This window comes from Prosopis cineraria, unplaced genomic scaffold (genome assembly GCF_029017545.1).
Source record: "Prosopis cineraria cultivar Desert tree isolate PC_DT_omini unplaced genomic scaffold, ASM2901754v1 PC15, whole genome shotgun sequence".
NCBI lineage: Eukaryota > Viridiplantae > Streptophyta > Magnoliopsida > Fabales > Fabaceae > Prosopis > Prosopis cineraria.
The window spans coordinates 366,696-393,232 of record NW_026555346.1 but is presented as its reverse complement, the minus strand read 5'-3'; the positions used below and the strand labels follow the sequence as shown (position 1 = coordinate 393,232).

At 36.3% G+C, this 26,537-nt stretch overlaps 3 protein-coding genes across 8 annotated transcripts; 1 reads left to right on the top strand and 2 right to left on the bottom strand.

Annotated features, from left to right (window-relative positions):
* Positions 1-514: 514 nt before the first annotated feature.
* LOC129294353 (transcription factor MYB1-like) lies at positions 515-5,556 on the top strand. 2 transcript variants are annotated; one of them, XM_054932649.1, is made up of 4 exons: positions 860-998; positions 2,158-2,265; positions 2,410-2,528; positions 4,496-5,556. In XM_054932649.1, the coding sequence occupies exons 2-4, from the start codon at positions 2,213-2,215 to the stop codon at positions 5,365-5,367; spliced, it is 1,044 nt and encodes a 347-aa protein (XP_054788624.1). In that variant the 5' UTR covers positions 860-998; positions 2,158-2,212; the 3' UTR covers positions 5,368-5,556. The 2 variants fall into 2 exon arrangements, with proteins under 2 accessions (XP_054788623.1, XP_054788624.1); XM_054932648.1 differs by lacking the exons at positions 2,158-2,265; positions 2,410-2,528 and having other exon boundaries at positions 515-998.
* Positions 5,557-6,753: 1,197 nt separating this feature from the next.
* LOC129294351 (UDP-glycosyltransferase 76B1-like) lies at positions 6,754-9,006 on the bottom strand. Its single transcript, XM_054932647.1, has 2 exons — positions 8,377-9,006; positions 6,754-7,821 (listed from the first exon to the last, which is right to left on the bottom strand). Exons 1-2 carry the CDS (start codon positions 8,849-8,851, stop codon positions 6,920-6,922), a joined length of 1,377 nt encoding a protein of 458 aa, XP_054788622.1. The 5' UTR covers positions 8,852-9,006; the 3' UTR covers positions 6,754-6,919.
* A 314-nt stretch (positions 9,007-9,320) lies between these two features.
* On the bottom strand, positions 9,321-17,757 carry LOC129294354 (guanylyl cyclase 1). 5 transcript variants are annotated; one of them, XM_054932651.1, is made up of 11 exons: positions 17,523-17,757; positions 16,462-16,651; positions 15,832-15,956; positions 15,485-15,596; positions 15,015-15,089; positions 14,343-14,431; positions 14,227-14,259; positions 14,029-14,090; positions 11,048-11,120; positions 10,633-10,708; positions 9,321-9,706 (listed from the first exon to the last, which is right to left on the bottom strand). In XM_054932651.1, the coding sequence occupies exons 2-11, from the start codon at positions 16,621-16,623 to the stop codon at positions 9,632-9,634; spliced, it is 882 nt and encodes a 293-aa protein (XP_054788626.1). In that variant the 5' UTR covers positions 16,624-16,651; positions 17,523-17,757; the 3' UTR covers positions 9,321-9,631. The 5 variants fall into 5 exon arrangements, with proteins under 5 accessions (XP_054788626.1, XP_054788625.1, XP_054788629.1 ...); XM_054932650.1 differs by having other exon boundaries at positions 16,462-16,642; XM_054932654.1 differs by having other exon boundaries at positions 16,462-16,547.
* Positions 17,758-26,537: the final 8,780 nt, after the last annotated feature.

The following is a 26,537-nucleotide window of genomic DNA, read 5'->3' as shown; positions in this document are numbered from 1 at the left end:
TTTTTTAAAAGTATCCCGATTGATGTTGACTTTATATTTATTATAGATATTTAATAGGAGTAAATATGAAAAGATAGAGTTAGTTTAAAAGTAAGTAACTACTTTATTGAAGGGTAAGATTTAATTAAAAATATCTTACATTTTTAAACAAAAGGAGTATACTCTTTTAGATTACTTGTTGACATATGCTTGAACCTGGTCAATTAAAAAAAAGGCAGAAATATCATAGATTTTTTTAAATTTAAAATTATTTTTAAATTAATTCTATAATCTTATAATAATATTTTAAAAATTTTCAATTCTTGATTGATGTTAAATATTATTATCTTCGAATGATGCTTTTACATTTAAGAAGTGGCGCAGATTAAAAACAACCGCCTTACAAAATGGGGGAAAAAAAAGAAAAGAGAAGAAAAGCGAGGTAATTCCGCCCATGCCATGATGTAATGTGGTCTTCGCATGTCAATTCTACTTGTGCGTGCCCCAAATTGCAGTTAGGCGGGTAGGTATAGTTTATAGATCACAGTCTCTTCTTTTTCTAGAGAGAGAAAATCAACACGGGGGGAGGGGGAGGGAGAGAGAGTGTGTGGAAGGGAACGAGACTCGAACAACCAAACAAACGAAACTGACGCTTTCGCTATACCAAGTAACCGCTATGACTGAAGGAGACCGTGCCGGCTCTGCCTCTCCCTCTCCGTCTCTTCCCCTCGAACCTCCCCACAATGGGGCCGCCGACTCGGAAGTCGCCGGTTTTTCCGACTTGGAACCCCTTGCAGGCGACGCCGACTTTTCTGGGCTTGGAGACGGAAACGTTGCTGGTAGAGTGAAGGGACCTTGGTCCCCGGAGGAGGATGCCGTTCTCAGTCGATTGGTCAGCAAGTTTGGGGCAAGGAATTGGAGCATGATCGCGCGAGGGATACCGGGTCGCTCCGGCAAGTCGTGCCGTCTCCGTTGGTGTAATCAGCTTGACCCCGGTGTTAAACGCAAGCCCTTTACTGGTAACCTCCCTTCCACGGTCATTCTCCCGTCATTGTCTGCTCTTTTTTTTTTTTTAATTGATTTCATTTTGTGCCTTGCTATTCCTATTTTAGATTTGATGGTTGGCGTAAGCTTTTTGCTCTGTTTTAAAGTGGAAAAGGTCCCGATTCTTATTTCATCCGTTTTATCTGATATTATCGTTCTCACCCTTGGGGACGGGGACTTGGGGTTACATGACCGTTCATTCTGTGTTCAAGTTGATGATTCTGGAATCTTGTCCGAGATTATTTAACTGGATCATAATATTATAAAAATCCCTGCATAAAACGCTACATTTTCTATGTTATTTCTTGATTTATTGTGGAATAAAACCCTTTATAATTTACCAATTTCTGGGCTTCATGGTCATTGAGAAGTTGTGAGGCCAATAAGAATTTATCATTGGTTTTCCCCCGCCTGACGCGTTACACGGATATTAGTTGAATTGCATTCATGCCTTCATGGAGATCATGTTGTTTTTTCAGTTATGGCAATCAGCTCTTTGGTTCTGGTTTCTGCATTTGAAAATAACACTTCACTAAAGGTAGCCCAAACGTAACCACTCGTTGGCAAGAAAAGGAAGTTAGTACGGCCTTTAAAATATAATATAATAAGAAGTCCCGTGCCAAGCCCGAAGGCAAAGAATGGCACACGGAATGAATCCCATCCTACCTTCTCTAAGAGGAGGTTGGGTGAGTAGACACCATTCCCTTCCTAATGAGATATTGAGCTTGACTTGAGCATTTCCAGTGAAAAAGTTTGATCTTTTATTGATGGTCTTCAAACCAGCACTAAAATGGATGCGCGTGCTAAATTAGTATCTGTCTTGAAAATGTTGGTGTAGAATGTACACAAAGTCGTTGATTAACTCCTATGGGGTAATGTTTAAGTTATCTATATCCATTTGACTGACCTTATTATTATTTACCCTCTCATTGTTGATCTGGCTAGTCTCGTTAAAAATACACTAGTTGCTTTGGTTTAATATTGTGACTGACCCTAATTTGGATGCCAAAAGGCAATAATATAAGAGAAGCTTCTTGATTCTCAATGTTTAGGATATAGTTTTACATGCTAAAGTTTAGTTGAAATTTAACAATTTACTCCCCTTGATGTTTAAATAAAATTTGTTTTGATCAGGAACTTGAGTGGTTCTGTGCTAGCACTGCTTTGGTCCTTTCTTTAACGTCATAAGATGGGAATATCTAAAATCAAAGGCCGATCTCCACAACAGGGTCACATTTGTAGGTAAAGCTTATATGTGAACGTGTGTGTTAGAACAATAACTTTTGAAGAGTATAAGCTTAGTAACTCGGTGGTTTATTAAGAAAACTAAGTGACCAAGGTACTGAACGTCATGTGAAACTAACAATAATTTTTTTATTTCTGAAGAGATGGAGAAGAAACCAAGCCAGTAATCACAATGGAGTGGAAACACTTGATAGACAACATAATCTTTGACTCGCTACATCATGATTTAACACCATTTGAGAAGTTTGATGTAAGCAAAGGTAGTTTTAAATTCTAATACCCAATGAAGAGCTATAAATGATTGGTTAGAACATCAACATTTCACTTAATTAGGACAAGTTGGTGGATGGCGATTAGAGGAATTGATTATGGCTTAGGAAAGTGATTGATGGATAGACAACAATGAACTGATATAAATATATTATTTGAATAATTTCCTAAAAGACTAGTATCCTATGTTTTAAATATATGGAGTGTGTTGACAGTGATACCTGATCTACTTACATATGCCGTTAGAGTGGTCCAAAGTATGGTTCAGTAATCTTCATCCTGCTAATTTTTTAGTGCATGGCAGTTATATAACAGTGCATTGCTTTCATCTAATTTATATTTGCTGCAGCCTCAAGAATGCTTAGTAGATCATCACGCAATAATAGTAATGATGTTTTATTCCATATGTAGAAGATAAGTTGTTGGCTCAAATTAATGCAGCCAGTTATTTGTCACCGCTAAGCAGTGAGAACCTATCAAAGCAGCATTGGAAAATGCCAGAATGGCGCTACCAAATTGTTTTAGCTTCATCCCTGTTGCTAGTGTTGCTTTGATTATTTTTTTTATTTTTATGGTCATATTGCTTGATCAATTGTGTAAGTCCTGGTCTGGCACCTTAGCTTGGCCCCAATGAAGCTGGCATCTTAAACAGGATTATGTTTTAATATATCAAAAGTCAGTGTTGGAATTTTGTATTGTTTGACAAATGATGCAAATGGTGGACACTGTGTTACGTGTATGTTTCATTTAATCTTGAGTAATTAAATAGTAAAATCTTCTCAGACTGGCTAGCCTTGTTTTCACCATCTCACTGGCAGCCATGTTATTTCTTATGTCCCAGACTGTTGGTACCTAGTAAAACTCATCTAGGCTTTACATATATATTTTCTTTCGATTTAACAGATGCATCTGTGGATGTGGCTTTTAATATTTTATTTTTAGGAAATATTTGTTGATGAGTACAATATTGAGATACTATTTCCTCTTTGTGGTCATTATCTCCTTACTTTATCCATATCGGGAATTGGGACAAAGCACCTGGACCTTTTTAGATGTAATTCCTGTTCCAGGCTTTTGTTAGGCCAGAAGTTAGGAACAAATTCTTTATATTTGCTTGGAATTTTACTTACGGAAAGAAAGATCATCATACTTGTCTTTCCGTATACTGCTTCAGTGCTTCTTTGCTTTATGTGATAAATTCTGCCTTTTCTGTTGCCCGTTTTAAAAGTGGAAGGTGTGACATAGTTTCATGGTAGGATATCAATTATTTATTGTGCTGTGGTGCTGTGGTGCTGTGGCCTGTGGGATAATTGACATAAAAGTCGGTATTTTCTGCTCGGCCATTATTGTATATCATGTGGACCTCATTTCTTGATGCACTACGCATATATTTCTATAACTTAAATGTTGCCTTTCTGGGGCATTCATTGATTTTTCACCTGTACATGTCTTTGTTTGCATGTATTAGCAACATGAGAAACATGGTTAACTGATAAGCTTGAGTTTCTCTATACTGTTGCATTCATAATTCGCATGTCATCTATGGATTTTTATGTGGGGACAGATTTAGGTACAGCTTGCATCAAGTTACCCAGTAAAAAAACATGATAAATGGATCTATTTTACAGCTCAATAGCACGAGATTGGTTTTTTTCAATAAAGTAACTTCACTTAGGTCTTGTCTTTTTTATGGGGTCTCCAATGGATGGAAGATAGGGGTTGAAGCTGGATAGCTGATACCTCTCCACTCCAAGGAAAGCTCATACCAAACCTTCCACGTGTATGTATGTTTCCTCCTAGGTATTGCTTCTTTGCTTTGTATGCTATATGTTCTCTTGTTGTAAACTTGTGTTCATTCAATGAACAAATTAGCCTCGGCAGAGCCAAAAAAAAAAAAAGTCCACCATGATGAATACCTTGTGCCTCACAAAGTCTAATGAAATGTAAATTGCTGCAGAAGAAGAAGATCGTATTATAGTTGCAGCCCATGCAATGCATGGAAACAAATGGGCAGCAATAGCTAGGCTTCTTCCAGGACGAACCGATAATGCTATAAAAAATCACTGGAATTCTACACTTAAGCGCAGGTGCTTGGATCTTCGAAGATACATACCGGTGGGAGCTGGCGTGGAAGAGGGCAGCCTTGAGGCCCCTGAAAAAATAAAGGCATCTTCCGAAGAAACCATGTCAGCAGGGTCTCCATTGAATCCTACACAAATTAAAAATGTCGGGATGGATGGTGGTATCAATCAGCACGAAGATAATCCTCCAAGAAACCATGGTGCTGAAGTGGAGGAATATCCTACCGTGTGTCAGCCAGTAGCACGTGTTAGTGCATTCAGTGTCTATAATCCTCCAAGCAGGCCAACAACTGGATCCACGTACTCAAGGATGCTCCCAATGCATGGCCCTTTGATCCAATCGTCCAAACTCAAAGTAGGTGCCTACAAGCTATTTGAAGATGTTGGCTGTGAACCCATGGTTCCCGTGCAATGTGGTCATGGCTGCTGTTCTGCAAGTTCTCAGGAAAGCCATTCTCATGAGTCGCTGCTAGGTCCTGAGTTCGCTGACTATGCGGAGCCCCCCTCTTTAACAAGTCATGATTTGATCTCTATAGCTACAGATTTGAACAATATTGCTTGGATCAAGAGTGGCCTAGATGCCAGAGTAACGGAGAATGCAGCAAACTTGACGCCATCTCAAGGCGTTACTACTGCCTTCCAAAATTGCTTCTTTGAGGAGGGAGCAAGCAAGTTTGTGGGTGTGATGCAAGACATGTTAACAACGCAGAAGTCTAGCCATCCATTTGCAATGCCTGCAGAGGTTTGACGGATGATTGAGATAGGCCTGCTGATTTCACTGTCTGTCTTGGTGGTTTCTCAGCTCAAATCTGATCGCAGGGGCTTACAAATTTCTATCGTTGACGCGAGGTCACGATAGTTTCCTTGAATTGTTTTCTTCATATGAAAATATACATATAGAAACTGATTCAGTAAAGAGTTCTTTCCCTTCTCATTATCGTGTCCCTTCGCCTACTTATAACCTGGACTACTCCATTGCTACACACACACCACCGGGACTCTCGGTGTTAATAAAATATTTATTATATTTTAAAACTATTTTTGTATGTTTATTTATAAATTTATAGCACGTTTTTTAACCATTTTTAATGCTTTCGATATTTTGTTAACTTGTACGAGGTACGAAAACAGAAAGTGGAAGCTAAAGTAATAGATAGCTTGTGTTGAGGAGCATCATGAGTCAACACTGGCATGACAATGTTTTGTTTTGAATTACAAGACAGGCAACGGCCTGGAGAAATGAAGACGATCAAACGAGTCATCTCTATCAGCCAAGAGGAAGTTCATGCATCCCTGCCCCCCGCGGCCCGGGGGACGGGGGGCGGAGTTTAGGAGTAACAAGTCGTCTTCTCCTTGTTGAGCATCTTGGGCCAAGAAGTCCGCCACTCTGAGGCATTCTGGTCTGGACAAAAACAATTGGATATCCCAATCAGGGAACATAAAGTTCTGGACGGATGTAATTTCCTGTCGAAGAGGGAGATCTGCTCCACCCCTGTCATGAGTAAGTTGATAGCTTCAAGTGAGATCTGATATTTGCTTACACAGTCTCAGTCCTTCCATCGGAGCATGTTATTCTGCAGCAGCAGTGGTGGAAAACCTAGCCTTTTTTGAAAAACAAATAGCCACTTTCCCTGATTATCCCGAAGAAGACCAACACAAGTGGCTTGTCCTTGGTTGTTAACAGATCCATCAACATCTAGGCAAAAGAAGCCCAGATGTGGACAGCACCATTGTTCCTCACGCTGATCGGCATTTTGGAAGATTTGATGCTGGAATTATTTTTTCAGAATTTATTTTTACGATTATTATAGATATTTTCTATCATTCTAAATTGGTTTTTCTAACCTTGTAAGTTCATGTCATGTAAAAATAATGGCTAGTTATCAACCATATAAAATTTTAAAAAATATTAATTTTAATTCTAGAATTAGTTTAGTAAGAAAGATATTTTAAATGATTTTAATTATATTTTTTGTTAATTAAAAAATTTATTTTCATATTTTTGAAAATATTTTAAGATTGGACGAACTTCGGGCGGCCCAATACCCGGGTACTGGGTTAGGGGATGAAGCCTGCCCGTGTATAGGCCTAGATCCCTGGCTTTCCCATTTTTGCGCTCATTCCCTTGCTCAACTTATATTTTACAATTCACGTCCCTCTGGTGAGTCGTCTTGTACTTTGATTATTGGAGACTCGAAATTACAGGTTGATTGATCGGACTCATAATCTCATCCCAATCAACCGCCAAGAGAACCGCATGCAGTGAAACGAGCTTATTGCAGCGGTAGCAGTGAGTCTGCTCACTGTCTATTACTATTACATGACAAGATGTGAGTGATTAAGCGATCCAGGGAACGACGGGAGGAGCCTCCTTGTTTAAGACACAGACTGGCCTCCTCTTTCAACTGCAACGCTCTCTCCCTCATAGCCTTCCCTTCATCCTCCACCATTATTCTTTTGATGCCCTTCTCCACCTCTCCTCTCTCAATCTCCTTCCCCAACTGAACCCCAACCTTCCAAACCTCGCTCGCGTATTTGGCATTCACCTTCTGGTCTGCAAAACACGGCATGCAAATCATCGGAACCCCTTCGCATATGCTCTCCAGGGTTGAGTTCCACCCGTTATGGGTCCAGAATGCTCCCACTGCCGGGTGACTCAGCACCCGTCCCTGTGGGGCCCATTTCACCACGTGCCCTCTTCCTCCCAGACTCTCTATAAACCCATCCGGCAAGGCTTCCAGCCACGGGGAGCCCGTCACCAGTCCCGGCCGGACCACCCACAGGAATGGCTGCTTGCTGTCGGCCAAACCCCAAGCCATCTCCACCAGCTCCCTCTTGGTTACTGCGACGATGCTGCCGAAGCTCACGTACACAACAGAGTTGGGTTCTTTTGTGTCCAACCAAGGGATGCAACTCTCGTCCGGGATCATCAGGGCGCCGGAAGAGAGCGAGCCTGAAGTGACGTGCTTGTGAAAGGGGCCAATCGGGTAGATGGGTATGGAAAACTCTAGCGTGAGTTTCCCCAATGCAGATGATTCCAGCTCTTCATATGTGTTCCAAATTACTCCCGACGACGACTTGAGCTCATCCATCATGCGACACACGAATTCATAAAATGCCTCCGGATCTTTTGTCTCAATTTTTGGAAGGTCTTTCACTTTCAGCGGCGGAAGCTCTGCCACGGCTTCTTCCCCTCTACACTCTGAATATCCAACACAAGCAAATCCAATAACATGATCCTATATTTTAAAATAACAACAATGAAACTACTAATGTCCTTACTATTGTTGTGATTAGCATTATATATATATATATATATATATGTATTTATATATTTTATATATAATGATTTTGTGATTATTTATGAATTGTCTCGCTTTAATAAATAAATAAATAAATAATGATACTATCATTTAATCATTCAAACCTATCTACAAACTCCCGTATGCTCTTCCTGTGAAACAATATTTTCCTGTCAAAAATCGAAAAATTTCCTTCTGTTCTCGGCATTCTGGTTTGATTCAGCAGTCAGGGAAACAAGCATGATTAAAACAATTAGATATGTTAATAAAAATGGCATTCGTAAATAAAATCCCTTCTCTTTCCAGCGGTTGAATCGATACTCGATAGAGCCAACTACCGGTCAAAACAAGAGAGCAATTTGGCAATGAATATAAGAAACATTCTGGGAACATATAAAAGATGAATAGCAGGAAGATTGAAAGCAGGTGAGGGAAGCGGAGGCAGAAGAACGCACCTTGAACAGGAAGGTAACCTCTGCGTCTCAAAAGGGGGAACAAAGAGAATACCAGAAAGGACGATGCGCCACCGGTGCGCAAGACGAGGCGGGGGAGATGGAGAGAGTCACAAACAGATCGAGTGAAATGAAGGGCGGCGTCGGAGATCAAGCAAGCGATAGGGTCGAGGGAGGGATCGGATAACAAAAGAGACAAGCAGCGAGTGAGATGAGGCGCGCATCTGATGTTGATGAGGTTGGTGAGGTGAAGAGGATCGGATGTGGAGGCTTCGGATTCGGATAATTGATCGGGGAAGGGAGCGAAGGTGAAGTGAGGATAGGCAGTAGAGTTGGGAGAGTTGAAGAGGGTGTGGGTGATGATGATGGAGAAGCCATGGGAGAAGAGGATGTCTGCGAGCTCCAGTAGCGGCGCGATGTGGCCTTGTAATGGCGATGGCAACAGTACTATGGAACGGCCTTTCCGCTCTCGCTCCATTCCTGCCTCGACGCTCCTCCTTTCCTTTTCCACAACTATTTAAATGCCGTCTTCTCTGCGGGTGAACCTGAGTCGCCTCAAATTTCCAACGGCCCTCGCCAGTCGCCAACTTGGATTTCTCTTCTGCTTCAATCCTTTTACTTTTCCTTCCGTCACGGATGATTAGATCAGTGACAATAGAGATTCGGAATCAATTCATTCTTTGGACACCCGGTAAATTTTCCAATACTACCCAAAAAAAAAAAAAAATCATTTTGTCTAGAGCCCCCCAAAATTCTAAACACGTCCCTGTCACTCATCATGTTCAATATGCATTACGTGGCAGGCCTGGAGAAATTATGAGCTCAACAATAATCAGCCATGTGGGTTCAGTTTTGGTGCTCCACGCATTTCAGTGCTCCACACTTATCATATTCAAAGGATTTGCAGCAGAAATTTTTAAACGAAATGGCAATCTAGGCAAGAAACCTTCAATTAATTATAACCATTTATTTATTTCAGGAAGAGTGATATAATTTCCTTTTACAACATCACAGTTGCCACATATGTTTCTGAGAAAGAATACAAGCTTTACATAACATGAGAATGAATCAATTACAATTGCTGTACTGGTGAGTGTAAATCATGCCTATCTATATTATCCCAACAGCCCAGAATAAACCATTTAATGTGGCCCGCACTTTCCCTTCAAGCACCTATTATAAACAAGGAATGTGTAGGATATTCATGACATTAAGTAATCTGATTGGCAAAACCATTGCATCAGAGGGAAAAGGAATTTCAGGAATAAGTATTGACATCAACGGGCAGAACCGCACAAGATTGATGTTGGCTTTTGCTCTTCGCCAAAGATATCTGAGAGGCCACCCAAGAAAATCACAATTATAACACTGAAAAGCATCAACTGAATTACGAAAAAGTTGTCAACGTCTACTGTTAAAATGAAACACCAGACATATGAGACACCCATACAGGGAGCAAATCATGATTTACACAAAGCTTATATCCAAGACAAACTGAATGAAGAGTAGCCAACAAATCCTCTTGAAGTCCAAAATGAAGATGATGAAATTTGCATTATTACAGCATCTGACATTGAATTCAAAGTTTAGCACAGCACGAGATTAAGGGATCGATTGAGTTTTCAAAAGTTAACAGTCAAAATAACAGACAGTAAAAGCAAACTTCTCGGAGTTACATAGAACCATGACAGTTAAGAACACTTTCGTTTCATCACAGATAAGTAACTCGATTTTCCCCTGCTCATTCCAGTTTCAAACTATTACTTCGAATGCATGATGACCCATTTGGTGTCACACAAGAATGGGATTCCCATTCCACTGTACAAAGATCAATAAATGTTATATTTATTTATCACTATTCAACTGGAACAGTTTTTTTTTTTTTAAACTAATTTTCCCGTGTCAAAGATTCATCATGAGATGTGAGAGACATTTCTCATCTACAAAATTATTTCTTTCGTTTCATTCATTTCTGTGTAACAACTGCTCATTCCAGTTTCAAACTATTTCGCAGAATGCATGATGACTCATTTGGTATCAACACAAGAAAGGGATTCGCATTCCACTGTACAAAGATCAATATATGTTATATTTATTTATCAGTATTCAACTGGAACAGTATTACTTTTCTCCTATCAAAGATTCATCATGGTATGCAAGAGACATATCTCATCTACAAAATTATTTCTTTCGTTTCATTCAATTCTGTGTAACAAACGAGCCTTTAATGAAGGTATGAGATACCGTTCATTTACGTACCAAGAGAAGATCCTCATCTGTACCAAAGGATTTGCGGGCTTCTTCCAAGGACTTTGAAGATATCCTCTTGTGTTTCCTACACGAAGTTGGGGAATATTGAATTTATATAATCATAAAGATGGCCAGACAACTCATTGGCATGGATGATGATTTAAAAAAAAAAAAAAAGGTGACTAATTGTTTAGTAACATTGCTTTCACCTAATTGCTTAGAAATAAAATGATATTACAAGATCATTTCTTGCAAATTTAATCATAAATTACTCCAGATAGACAATAATTTTAAAGGAGATTGTAATCCAACGACACTGGTACACATGATCATGACCAAATCTTCTCATAGAAAGATAAATTTTAGCATCTAGGTGAAAGAGCAAAATATACTCTAGTCAGTAGAAAGAGGAAGAAGAAGGTACTTAGAACTCGCAGGATCTCTAATCTCAAACATATCTGCCCCAGCATCATACCCACATATCAACACATAGTGACCTGTCAAAGGCAATTGTCTTCTTAGAAATCGGTTAGTTACATAATGCTTAAGAGATGCATGGACATGAAACGGGGAGAATGATTGCATTCATATGTATTAAAAAAAAAAATTCTTTTCTGATAATTGGAAAGCAATCAAAATCTTGGGGGGATTTAAAAACTAAATTACCATTTAATCCCCTTGGTCATTTTTTAATAGATATTCCCTTTGGTCCTTATTGTAAGGAACTTTCAACTATTTCATGAATCTTAAGAATATTTTTTTTTTTTGGGTTAAAGGGCAAAATTGCCCTGGAACTTTTTTTTCAGGGGTATGTGGCACCCTGAACTTTTTTTTGGAGCATTTTTGCTCCGAACTTTTCAAAAAGAGACCCTTTTTGCCCTACCGTTAGAAATTACAAACATGAACCATTAACTGAAATTTGACTAAGAGTTAAATAGCATATTTGCCCTGGAACTTTCTCTTCAGGAGCGCTGGGTACCCTAAACTTTTGTTTGAAGCTTGTTTACCCTCGTAGTTTCAAAAAGAGAAATTTTGCCCTGCCATTAGTATTGACCGTTACTTTGACTTTAATTGCCATATGTAGCCAAACGGCATTTAAAAAAAAAACCACCTAGATAGCAAGAACACCTCCATTAACATCAATAATAAGAAGAAGAAGAACTCCATAAACAATAAGCAATTTCAAATCATCCGAACTCCTACCTATACCTAGAGACAATCAACTATCCGTTGAGTCAATCCATATGAACTCAGCCATTGAAAGCTCTCTTTCTCTATATTCAACAATTCCATTATCTCACTTAACTATGATTACTCCGTGAACTCCGACCTTAACTCGAACTCTTTTGAGGACTTCACAACATCAAAATTGACCATGGTGGTGATGGCAAAAGCAGCAGCTTGGACGTTATGCAGGGAGAATAAAGGCAATCTAGGAGAAGTTAAGAATGGTGGATTTGCCTTTGATGGACAAAGCAGCAACATCATGGGCTTGAGTGACCATTTTTGGGGGTGGAAAGTGTCGAGCTAGATGCGAAACTTCTTGTGAGGTCACAAATCTCAGACACTTACTTTTCACAACTTCGCATTTAAACTCCAATCCATGGTAATGTAGGAGCTTACTAGTGGAAAAGGAGCAGGAGGAAAAAGAGGAGGAGGAGGATGAAGAAGGCAAGGCAAAATTACTCTTTTTTTGAAACTTTCAGGGTAAACAAACTCCAAACAAAAGTTTAGGATACCCAGCGCCCCTGAAGAAAAAGTTCCATGGCAAATATGCTATTTAACCCTTGGTCAAAATTTAGTTAACGGTCAACGTTCGTAATTTCTAACGGTGGGGCAAAAATGCTCTCTTTTTTGAAAAGTTCTGGGCAAAAATGCTCCCAAAACAAGTTCAGAGTGCCAGGTGCCCTTGGAAAAAAAGTTCCAGGGCAGTTTTGCCCTTTAACCCTTTTTTTTTATATCATAAAAAAATGAAATATCCTTTCATTTTTACCCTTGCTTTAAATAAAGATACAACTATATTAAATACCTTCACACTAATTAAAAAGGGTGAAATTGAAAAAAAAAGTCTAATTATTACAAAGTGTCCTGTATTTTGAACCAAAAATTATTTCTAGAAAGTGTCCTCCAAATAAGACTGGAGGAGTACACCTGAGTCCTAACATAGCAACAGCAATATATATATTGAATGGAGAGGCAAGTACAAAGCTTGAAACAAGTAAAGCAAACAAATAGAAAAAACTCCTAAAAGAAAAACAGCAAAGTATAATCTATAAAAGCATGAGATGCCTTATCCTACCTATGGTGTGAGACATTGATGACCAATAAATAATCCTTTTCATATAATTTTAAAAGGGGGGTGTTCAAGTTGGAACCGACTAAGTCGGCTGAGCATAGGGTAGTTTCAATTTTTTAATTACCAATGGATTAGTTTGCAACAACAAAAAAAAATATGAGAAGAATTTAATCCTTGTTTCATTAAGGTGAGATAATTAAATTGAATACCCGCACCACATAGACCATCCAGATCCCCTTTTTTCATCATCATCATTATTGTCATCATCAACATGCGAAGCATTGTGTTACCTTGACTTAGTCTGCCACAGAATTTCTCAGCAGTTCAATTGAGTTTGATTTTTCTTTCGCTTCAGATTTTCCTATCTTAATTACATACACATAACTCCATAATTTTGCAGTACCCATAACTTGAAATTAAATATTTTTAAAATAAACTATATGGACATGCCCTAAATTTTATTGAAATTACATGAATCCTTTATTTTCAAAACCAATACCCCTCCCTTAAAGACAAAAAAAGCAAATTACATGAACCTCTCTCTCTCTCTCTCTCTCTCTACCAATTACATGATCCTCTTACGTTTTGTTAAATTACAAAATTTCTCATCTACTTTTCAACTGAACAAACTTCTTTTAAAAACAAAGAATATGGACAAATTTCCCTTGAATTATTGTGAAACTGCACATACTTCTCTTTTATTTTCAAGGGAGGATTTTGTATATTTTAAAAATAGATCAGAGATGTGTATAATTTCAAAAAAACTCAATTGATGTTTATATGATATGATATCTGCTTTAGAGGTTTGTGAAAGTTTCAAAAATAGAGGGGAAGTTCTTTATTTAACAAAATTTAAAGAAAGTTTGAATTGATTATGAAAGTAGACGAGAGGACCATCAAATTTCAATAAATTCAGGAAAGGTCTTTGTAATTTACTTAATTCCATATATGCATATGTACTTCACAACAACTACGATATGAATACCATAGGTGTTCACTGAATTTGATACTATTTACAAATGGAGGAAGTTTGTAAGGAATACCTTCAAAATCAATAGAATACAATTAAAAATAGTTAAAAGGAAAAAGACCAATATATCAGTAGTAACCTGTGTAGCCAGAGTTGTCGCAGAAGATGGCCGGGACTGGAGCATCTTCTTGCCACACATGACTAAAACCAAAAACTATAAAAGCGTGTAAGAACAGTCCATCACCAAAGAAAATGGCATAATGAAAGTGAAGTGAACACGATAAAAAAGGATTTTATATGGCATGGTGGGGTAAAATTCAGTAACAATGGAGGATACCAATGAATTGTCATGGTTAAACCCAGGTGCCATCTGAATTTGCAGAGAATTATGAGTATAGTCATGCAGATTATGTGTCCAAGCCAGTGAGGAAAAATAGGTCAAAGAAACTATACCTCAATTTGTTGTGGTCAACTAATGCAATAGCAATGTATTTCCCAGACAATATTAGACTAGAAATCTCTTCTCCTCTAAGTGATCTACACTGTAAAAGATGAAATGTTTTGTTAAAGAAAATAAAGCTATTAACAAATATATATTATACTAAAGCTTGAGATCGATCCCATAATTTGTGAGATTAAGTGAAGTTTTTCAGATTAATGTTTGTTTCCTCTTTTGATTTTCTGTTACTTATGCTGTATCCTGCATCTTGGGATATTTCTAGATCTAGTGTTTTCTTTGCTCATTAACTCTATCATTAGTCTTGCATATATGTCCTCGTAATCATGAAAAATAATAGATTATGCTTGAGAAGTAATTCTGATCTCATTTTCGTATCATTTTAAACAGCAAACTTGACCAACCAATGAACATAACATTCTGCTAGTCAGTTTCTTCCAATTATCATATATCTGCAGGAAAATATTAATATTATGGTAAACGTGCAGCTCATTGCAGTCCTTTTAATTATTGATCATCAAAATAAATGTACTAATAGAAACATTAATTCACAGGAGGAGTGGCAATTAAAAATGATCTGATATTTTACTTCTTCAATAATTGACAATAAGAGAACTTTTGGCCCAAAAAATTCATGCTACGGGGAAGTCCAAAAAGGTGCACCCTGCCTGTATGTTAATTCCAGCCTCCACTGCTTTCTGAAATAGCTTATCAACTCTCTCCAGATCATTAGGTAATTGCTCCTGTACAATATTGAAAACACAATCTTTTTATGTTATTGCAAATAAATAATGTATTGAACGTATGCTAAAAGCCTGAAATGGTATATCAGTGCAATGAAATCAAGACACTACAAAACATATAGCTTAAAGGAAGAAGGGAAATTGGATTCATTTTCTAGAGATACCGCCACTAATAAAAAAAGGTAGGCAAGATGGCATAATTAATGACAAGTAACGGAATACCTTTTAGTTACGCGCGTCAAAAGAATGTACTCTTTAATAATATTATGACTCAAATATATCACAACCACTTTCTGACCTAAATGAAAGTACTATTATATTCAATGTGCAATGAATTGGTGTGATTGAGCAAACGATAGAGAGCTTGTGAACGTTTCATGATGACAGTGAATTACCTTGTAAAATGATTCAACACAATAGTTTGGATTTGCACCAAAAGTTACTGTGAAGTAGCAAAAACGGACAGAAAACTTCTGTAGCAGATACGCCAAATCAACAGTCCAAATGCTGAACAGTAGTAGCCAAGAATGAGATGAAGCAGAAGTCAATTACATATTTTTTTATTTTAAATTGTGATTATCTTCTGATTTAGTATTTACTTCTAAGAAGTAAACACATTCAATAACTTCAATTAAGCAAACAAGAAAAACGTAATGAACTAGATCAAAAGCATTTTCCATAATCTTCAAGCATCTCACATAACATGGTAGCTAGGAGTTCTGAGACTGTGTAGAAGAAAAACCTAGTTGTGCAGCATAGTTCAGCCAGTTCTTGGATATTGCAATTGTTGACGCCAATGGTTTTCAAAACCATCGATACACAAGCAAGACCACAATCCCATGTGTATGATTGGTTTATGTGAGGTACCTATAAGCATGATAGCGATGAAACATGTTTAAGATATAATAGATAAAGAGAGAACATTTGTAATTTACCGTAGAAACCAAAGACTAAATTAAATTAACTCAACTTTAACTGTCTGGCAAATAACCTCGTATTGTTTTACTTTTGGCAATTAACAAATTCAAACTTCAACATTTAGAAAATAACACATTCCATTGAAATTGAAATTTGACAAATTTATAAACACTGATTAAAATGCCATTGCCCAAGATAAAAAATCCGAGAGAAATTTACCATGAAACACATTTGTGCAATTAAGTTCTACCAAATTGCCAATTTAATTAATCTGATTTCCTTGCTTTTTTTAACTTCTTCAAAAAAGAAAGGGGTTAATTGCCACATTTCAAAATTCAAGGGGCTGATTGCCAAAAGCTGCAATGGGTCATTTGCCAAGGGTCAAAGCAGAAAGGGGTTATTTTCACGTTAAACTAAACAGAAAGCTACCATGCAAACATCAGACGACACTTACTTCAACAAATCGCGAGCGGGGTAAGGCAGGAGGATGGCAACCCATGTTAATTGATGGCTGCTGAAACAGGTAGGGATCTATTGCACCTGACATATCTCCTTTTAGTTCTTTTTCATCTTCTGTTTTAAGATTTTTGCTGAATATAGAATATAAGGGCCACATCAATGACCAGATTGATTACCTGCAGCAGCTTTGGCAGAAAATTATTAGATGTCAAAGATAGGCATTTTCTGTTTCTCTAATTAAAGTCCTCAGTTTCTGCAGCCTCTGAAAGGCCATGACACAGAGAAAGCGGGAATCAGGAATTTGTATTCCTTAAAGGTAAATGAACCAATCAAGCTCGGTCAATTTGTGACTACGATTTTGATGTGAACTCAAAAATGTCTATAATGAAAAGCCGTGACATTTGACATTGAGTGGAGGCAACTCCATTGAACTAATACACGGCCAGTATCACAAATAAATGAAACATTTTATAGTAAAGTGAAAATGCAAGTTGTTTAGAAAAAGCCAGGTTAAGATAACAAATTTATAGAAGCAAAACACTAGTTTGCAGAGTAAACAAAACGCCGTATCACATTTACTACCAGTAGAATGAGTTCCAGCTCTGGAAACACAATAAATTGCAGTGCTCGGATAACCATAACAGAGACAAAAGGAATTCTCAATACAAGTTGTTCTCTTTTTGTTTCCGGTTTTCAACAAAACAATTAAAACTAAGGCAACTAGAAAATGATCACTGATCAATTTTTGAACCATTCCAACGAGAACACGCCAACAAAGCCCGAAGCTTTACGTCCCAAAGTTCAAATTTAACAACGGAAATAATCGTTTAGTGCATCAAACCAGGAGCGAGAGAGAGAGAGAGAGAGAGAGAGAGAGAGAGAGAGAGAGAGCCAGTATTTGAATCAAAAGAATCCACACTGTCAACTGAATCTACATGATAAATCCAATTCGAAGAAAGTATAGGTATTGGGAATCACAAAGGCAGAAAAGCGGCACGAACAATAGTCGAAAAGGGAGAAATAGGAAAGAAAAATCGGAGACACTTATAAACATACCAGAGGGACTGGGGGCGCGTTGTTAAGTAGACGCCTGTCGCGGGCAGAGGAAGACAGGTTCCGCAGTTGGTTTGGGGCCATTTTCCATCCTTTTAATTTTCTTTCCTATTTTGTGAATTTTGACCACTTTCGATGATTTGCCACTACGGCTTGCGGTGGTCATTCCCCCACCTAACTTCTCTTTTTAGTAGTTATAATATTTATGGGGAGGAATAGGAATGACCGAATCCGACGCGAAGCCTGCCATTCGCTGGAATGCGAATCACTATTCTTTGATTTCATTCACCATAAGCTGGCTTTCCCTGGCATATTTAATTTCATTTTCGTGTTAATTAATGGGACAAGTAGCATTGACTCTCGCTGATCTCTAATATGATAATATTAGATTTGATGATTTTTAATATATACTCCTATATAATATAGTAACTAGGATTCGTGTTAACTCTTTTTGTTAAGAACTGTAATCATTAAAGTATGCTTGCGCCCTAAAATTCACAATTTTCATTTGGATGATGATTGCTCCTTGCTGCTTGCGGGAAAATGAGGAGGATTGAATTGGCTTGTAGGTGGTGCAAGCGGCAGGAACATGGTGAACGAGTTGACAAGTTTTACCAGTTGGACGAGACAGTTGAACTGATTGACGCAACCTCGCCCACTGAGATTTTTGAAGTGCAAAATGTGGGACATTCCGAGAATTGAACTCGGGACCTCTCGCACCCTAAGCGAGAATCATACCGCCAGATTAAATGCCCTGCGTGCTGGCCTTGCTAGCTCTCTCTTACTGCACCCTTCTTCAATCATCAATCAAATAACTAAATACAATGGATGTATATGCATGTAAATTAATTTAAAAAAATAAATCGCGATAGGCATTTTAAAATATAAAATTATGCAACTCAACCTTCACGTCACACGTTTGAAATTCATCACTTAAAATACTAATAGAATCATCTTTCTGAATATTATTATTGCTTAATCTGATCTCACTTAATACATAGAATTCTTTATATAGACGAATACATTTTAACTAATCATAGCCACGTAATCACTTGGTTATAACATTAATGCAACTCATTCAACAACTCGTATTATTGGGCCTAACATGACTAGCCCCTGTCTAAATATAATAAGCCTCTTAATTGAATTGAAATTCACATCACGCCGTGACACATGCCTTGTGCAATAAAGGACAGGTATATGGTATCAATTGGTGGGGTAGGGGAAATTGTTTCATGGCGCAAGAGATTTTAAATGTTGCAGGTAATGCTTGAGCATCAACTGTGGGCATAGTTTAGCGGTACCTATGCCAGTTTTATTAAATATTTCTATATATTTCTTTAATAAGTACAAGATAAAAATAAAAAGTTTAAATTTAGATTGTCTACATCTTATCAAAAGCAATGAGTACAGCAATGTTTGTCCTCTGATAAGTATAAAAAACAGTCCAAATTTAATAAGATTATTTTTCATAATTTTTATATATTTTTATTTTGACAGATAAAATATAAAAGCATTTAAAAACAATTGAAAATCAAAGGTAAAAATCATTTAAAAGAACTGAATGACCAAAATCGCCCTATAAAAGCTACGAGCACGTGATGGACACCGAATATGATCCAGGATGGATTGCCTTGTGGTGTATTTGAATTTATGTCTCCAATAAAGAACCTGAAAAATGAATTATAAATGTTAATCCAAATAATTATAAATGAGAATTTTAATTCTAAATTAAGAGTTATGTTTTGAATTTAAATATTCCAACTGCAATTAAAACTCTTGAATCTGCAATCATTTTTAAGTTATTTTTCAAAAAATTCTGAGTAAGGACCCAATTGCCATTGATTTTTCCTTAAACCGATAACACCACATTTAAATATTATATATAACTTACTTCATCATTGTCTTCTCTCTGTTCATTGCCTAAGCTCCTGTCTGATTACTAGAAAAAAATAGAATAAAATTAATTAAAAACATAAAGATAAAAATAAGATTATTAAAAGGGATAAATGATCACATTCATAAGGGGGAAGGATATGTTAGTTCATAGGGTTGATAATCATAATTTATAAAATTTTTGAAAGGCGTGATAATTCTTACATTTATAGTATATATTAATTAGTTTTATCATATTTATTGTGAAAGAAATGGTGATTTAGTTCATTTTTATCTTATTTTTTTAAATTTGTTCCTTTCTAATAACCAAACGAGACCTAAAGTTATTCAGAATTAAATAGTTCGTTGATCGACTTCAAGAGGCCGCGTGTAATGTTTACCTTGACATTACCAAAACAACACTCATACACGCCGTTGTGATGATCAGGATTAAATAAAATTTCAAAAAAAAAGTTATCATAACCCAAGGGTTTAAAAGAAAACCCTTTGTTAAAATATTATTTGAACTCAAATCATAGTTCAAAATTAAGTAAATGTGGTAACAGAAGCATAGAAACCAAAACAGCAATCGAAACAAGCCAAAGCAAATATGAAAATTCTCTAGATTATGACCCGTCTACTGCGGTGCAAGCCAAGAATGGCATAGAGGGATGAATCCCTCGGAAGGCACCTGCACCTCAGCACAACCATCATGTGCCGCGGTGCGCACCTAATGTTATGACAGCATAAGCACTCCGAACTTTCAAAGTGCACCGTTTCGCCATTCAACACCCAATTTGGGTGATTGAAGTATCCACACGAAGTTTTTCGAGCCCTTTAACTAATGGTTGGGAAGCATATGATAGATGAAGGAGGGAAGATGGAGGTAGAGACGGTGGAGGAGGAGTCCTTGGGATCAAAAAGATGATCCAACTTCATGGGGGAAGAACAACTGGGTGGTTGCTTCTTCTTACTGTCCATGTCATATAGTGGCCTTTGATTTAAAGAGCTTTATTCTTTGTCAAGCAAAGGACAAGAGTAGTCGAAGGTGCTTGTCGGATTGGAAGGAAGGAAAGAGATGATTGATTGGCCAGGGGAAGGGTGGGCTTTTGCGCGCGTGGCAATTGCATGAGGGTGACTCTTGCTTATTCCTCTTGTCCTGTTTATAGAGCAGAAAAAAAAATAATCTTATTTACAAGTCATGTCATTAAATTTTTATTATAAATTTTTTTTTTATCCTTTATTGAATATTGAAAAAAAAATATTTATTGAAATATGTATATTTAATAAAAGTAAAGTTAAAAACTTATTAAATTTTTAAGATAGAGTTAATGAGTTTTAAGATTTTTCTTGATACTGATACAATATATTAGAAATGATTTATAAATAAGATTAAAAAAATATATAATAATGTAATAAGGGCCGTTTACTCGGTGCCACGTACAGGGAATTAAAGCGCTGCCATGGATACTCATATATATTGCATCGATTTCATTATTATTATATTTTGAATTGATATGGGAGAACAATTATCTAGGGAGAATTATACTCCTGAGAGGCACAATTGTTTGTGTGAAGGCACCAATTAATTTTAAAATATCATGAATGGGTCAATTAATTAAGGACTTAATTGTAATCAAGTTTGATTAGTCAATTACTCAAGTTAAATTCTCTTCACTTATTTAAAAAAAAAAATCCCTCCATCATTGCCGCCACCGACTTGAGCCTCACCGGTTATCGGTTAAATCTTTCAAAAGTCAGTGTGCCATGAACTCCTGGGATGGCTCAAATCCTCGTGGTCACCTTGAAGGGTTTAACTGGCTATCATCCATCAACACTGATGACCACCCACCACTAGCGAGGGGCTGGCGACAACAGGTTAATTGGATTTTTTTTTTAATAAATGAAGGCCATGTCTAATCGCTTGATGCAATTATATATCTTGGATGTCCTTGAATGATGTGGTTAACTCCCGACAATTGATCTCAAGGATAACACGTTCATTAATCAAATGATGGGGGATATACCAAGATTCAAAATATGTATGGATTTTAATTGGAGCGTTTAATTTGACAAGATTTGCTGGTTCAAGAAAGAAAAAAATGCGTGACTTGTATGGTATGATTGTTATCGGGTGAGTGCACGGTTTAATTAGTAATGTTGATTCGCTGCCACAATGGAGGAGAGAACCAATGATGCAGGAGATGGAATTATATGGTGGATATAAGATATACTTAAAGAACACTTTAGATGACTAAGGACAAGGACATTCCTGCAGAATCTTACTTCACGTGATATTTTCTTCACCGTAAGCAAGTATAAAACACCGCTTCAATTTCCAACAGACACTCTGACTCGTGCAAAATTCAACATGCCTTCAACTCTCAGGAAGATTCTCTTTAATTTATTACAATAGACCGACCGGGGGATTTTCTTAATGGAAGACAGTGGAAAAACGAAGCGAAGGTATTTTTGAAATAGAGAAATTGAAGAATGGAATGAAGGCACGGAACAAGAAAAAGAGTGAGAGTTTGGGAATTGAAAGGGAATAATGAAGTGATAGTGAAGAGGCCGGAAGTTTCGGGGAAAGGGAGAGCATAGGCGCGTGCGGATGGGAGCGTGGGCTTCTAAATGTCAAGTGGAAGGAAGAATACAGGCGAATGGATTTCACATGTCCACTTGGCTCCGGTCCCTACCCCACTCTTGCAGAGACGTCATTTGCTACTTCCTTGTAGCGTTTCTCATCATAATGTTAACAATCGCTCAATCTACTTGTCATCATCTCTTTATTTATCTATTTTCTTTATTCTTTTTAAAAGTAAGAAACGAAGAATAATTACTCACTCTTGACTTCTGCATTTTACACGAATTATAGTTAATCATGCTTCTTACACGCATATCATTCAACTGGAGTACCGTGCACAACAATTTAAGTTATATTATAATGAGTCCGTTCCAAATTGTAAAATAATTTGATGAGACTAAATTTTTATTGATGATATTTTTTTAATATTTTCATTATTTTCTCTCACTTCAATATTTTTCATAAACAATATAATATTAAATGAAGAGTATTTTTAAAAGTTTATATTTTTATTTTAAAAAATAAAAGTTGTAAAGTGTATTTATTATTTAATAAGTTTTATTAATACACATGATTTTGTCTAAAGTGTCCTATAATTTAAGATAGAAGGAGGAATATATATATTTCTCTAATCTTATTTATAAGGCAAAAAGAGAATATTTATTTTAGTCATATTTATAAGGCACCTTAATGATTAATATGTTCATCTTAAACATCTTACTCCTATTAAATGTAAGAAAGTTTATTAAATACTAGAATATGTTATTTTAAAGTAAGTCTATTTAATAAATATAAAGTTGAAAACCTATTAAGTTTTTAAACAAGACTAATGAGGTTCAAGCTTTTCTTTGATTCCAGTAAAAATATTAAATAATACTAAATGGATGAGCCGGTGATTGTAAACATTTGAAGCAACTGGTTTGTTCTTGCATTCATTTAGTACCTTTTCATTTATGCCCCTCGGTCAAGGAAACATTTAAGACCAGTGTTTTAAATTTGTAAAGATTAAAAAAATGAGAGGGAACATACGAGTGGCGTGATGGAGGGTTAGTGGTGACAACGGAGAAAGCTGCGTGCAGCGTGCGAGAATACTAATAAGCAACATCGTTGGAATCGTTTTCAGAATCATCTTTGGACGTCGTCGACTATTACGTAGGTTGAATTGAAGCCACTGCACCTGTACTGCCTGTCTGCCTCTGAGCCCGGCATACAGCCTCGATCACTTCCTCGGACATGAAGAAGCACAAGGAAGAACAGGCGCAACGGAGATTAAAAGCTGTCAAACGCTATCGTTGGAACTGCTCGCACGCTAATTAAATTAAAGAATGCATATATTTATGCCATGACACGCACGTATGGGAAGACATGCATGCAGTTCCACTTTATCGCACGGACGTCTCAGTTCAGCCTGTCTGCACTCATTCTATTTATACATTGGTTGCACACACACGAGCATTTTGTCAGTTGATATTTAATTGTTTGCGCGCATACACTCTCTTAATTCCCATTCTCTTCATCTCCCCGAATCACTCCACTTAATATGATTGTTCCATCTCAGAAAGAAGAGATAACTATCGGATCAACGCGTGATAAGTACTATAAGATACAGATATATTTGCAATTAAGCTGCCTCCTGTGTGTGTATATGGTTTGACCTAATTGGCACACGGTTGATACGCAGTAGTGCTGCATATATGAAAAGTGGAATCTTAAAAGGTAGCGATGAATATGGATATATGGATATAGATGAGTAGATTGTGCAGGTGGCACACAGCCCTGGCTATATATATAGCTAATTAACAGATGGATGCTTAATTATTGTTAACAAATACGGGGCGGGGGAATATAGGTGTAAATTAAAATAAAAGTGGGTATATGTATAAAATTAACGAGCTAATGGAATTTCCAGGGAAGGCAGCGAAGATGGGAGCAAGCAGCAGCAGAAGAAGCAGGAGTGCACGTAGCGGCAGCTCCTTGGCCATGGCAGCAGTGGCACACAATTCCCACGCTCCTTCTCCATTCACGGTACCCTCCTCTATCACCTGCATACATTCATTTATTTAATATATACATAGATTCCACCACATCAATATATATAATCAAATTCATAGGATACTGCGAACCCAAATTCTCACCGGCATGTTTGGCCAGGGTTAAAACTTGGGTGGCCTCCGTCGCACCCATTAGCATGAGCAGAGAAGCCACCAAGACCAGCACGGCCTGCCATTTGGGGGGGTTTTCACGCTGCATTCTTAGTTCCTTAATTTTCTTTTGAAACAAGCTGCTGCTGATGAGAACTAATCGAGTTGTGTTTATATAGCATGTCAATCCTGGGGCTTCATGAATTATTGTCCCGTTGTCACTCCATTTTCCGGATTGTCCAACACGCCGTTCAACTTCTAGAAACCAACCTCACGCGTTTCTCCGCGCTTCTCTCCCTTACATCATCACTACCCCTTTGTCACCATTCCCCTAATTTAGTTTTCGTTGCCCAAAATGTAAAATGCTCTCCTCCTTCCTACCCCCTCCCCTTTCTAAATATAAACAAATTTTAAATCAATTCAAACAATTTTAAAAAGTTAATTAATTTTAATAATTGTGTCCGAAATTAAAAAACTTTAATTCTTCATTTTTCTCAATTTAATGAAAGATTATTGAGGTAAGATGTCTTAAATCATCAATATTTCCTAAAAATTGTTGTTTTGCTCATATTCAAAAATGAAGTGAGTGTTATATTTATAAGTCACTTTCACGCACTTATATAAGAAAAAATAATTAAAATATTTTGTTGTTTCCAATTTTTCAAGAGTTACCACTGATTTTAAGAATAAACTTGATTAAATTCATTAAATTCTCACATTATTTTTAGGAGAAAAAATCTGACAAATTCCATTGCAAAGGGTATTTGTGTACGAAATTAATATTCTATACATTTTGCAATATAGTACAACTTAGTTTTTGATCTGAAACATAGCACAAATTAGTCAAAGCATTAGGAGTTCTGAAGATAAGCATTAAATTGTATACCCCCTCTGTCCCTATCCCAGGTTGCATTTGTAAAAATTCTTTAATCTTACATAAAACACTCTATCAAATATTAATTATATTTTTTAAATATTATTTTTATATAAATTTATTAATTATGGGAGAGGATGCAATGTAAATTTAAAAAAAAATTAGACAAACTTAAAAATTTAACTGCCTGTTATAAAGATAACTAAACATGCCTTATAATCGTGAAGAGGGACGGGATGGAGAAAAGTGTGTGTGTGTGATCAAAATGGTTGGAATGCATGTCTCATTTATAAAATATATTTTAAAAAATTTATTTAATTTCATTTGTAAATCACAGTATTACTTTTTAAGTAATATTTAAAAATATTTTTAAAATTATTACTTATAAAAAATAACATAACATTATTTTTTAAATTTATTATAAGAGAATATATTTTAAGTTTTACACATTTTTATATTTTATATTTTTTTATGTCAGTATTGATACAGTTGATAAAAAAAAATTTTGTGGAGAGGATCCGATGAGCATTTGTCAATTGTCACGATGATCACTACTTCTGAGGAAACCAGGACTTTTTCAGCAGAAAGCAAGGACTTATTACCCGGTTTTCCACTGCAATAGTTTCTCCCCTTAAATTTCTGCAGACATATTCAAATGAAAATTAAAGGATACATGCAATTAAGAGATATTATACTTAGAGTACTTAGGTACTAAAAAAATTTATATTAAGAGGTTTGATAAAATTTATTAAATATTTTTAAAATTTAAATTTGTACATTTATAACTTAATTAGAGGTATATATAATTGAGTAATAGTTATTAATAACTTGTAAATATGACTTAAAATTTGGGAGTATTTTGTAATTTTTAAAAGATCTATTAATAATAAATATTTTTATGTGAAAGTTAGATGTAATTTTTTCTGCAAATAATATCCACGTACCGTGTTCGAAAGAAAACCGCTGCATACTCAAGAATGTCTTGTCATAACATTTGACCCACAGGCAACCCCGACCATACGCCCGGCTCCTGCTTTCCCGTCATGTGAAAATTGCTCATGTTGACACAATAATGCCATGTGTGGAGGTAGGAAACAGATGGGTTTGATACATATGAGCTCGCGCCTCGTAAAGGACTAAGTCATTTGGTTCTGACAATAATATATTCATAATTGTTAATAATATATTAAAATATTTAATAAGTAAAATAAGTAAAGTTTTAAAACTTTCGATTTGTAATTGTCTATATCAGATTAACAAGTGATATTTGTAAAATAATAATAATTTATTTAAAAATAACAAGAATCTATTACGATTTTAATAAGTCAGAATAATTGATAGGAATAATTTAGTTTTATGTATTAGTCATTCACTAACAAGTACTAATTTGGTTTTGAGAATAACCTATTTGTACTTGAAAACAATACATTGAAATGTTTAACGAGAAAAGTGAGTCAAGTTTTGAAACTCCTAATTTGTATTTATTTATGTTAGATTAACAAGTGACATTTGTAAAATAACAAGCTCCATTCAGAATTTAACAA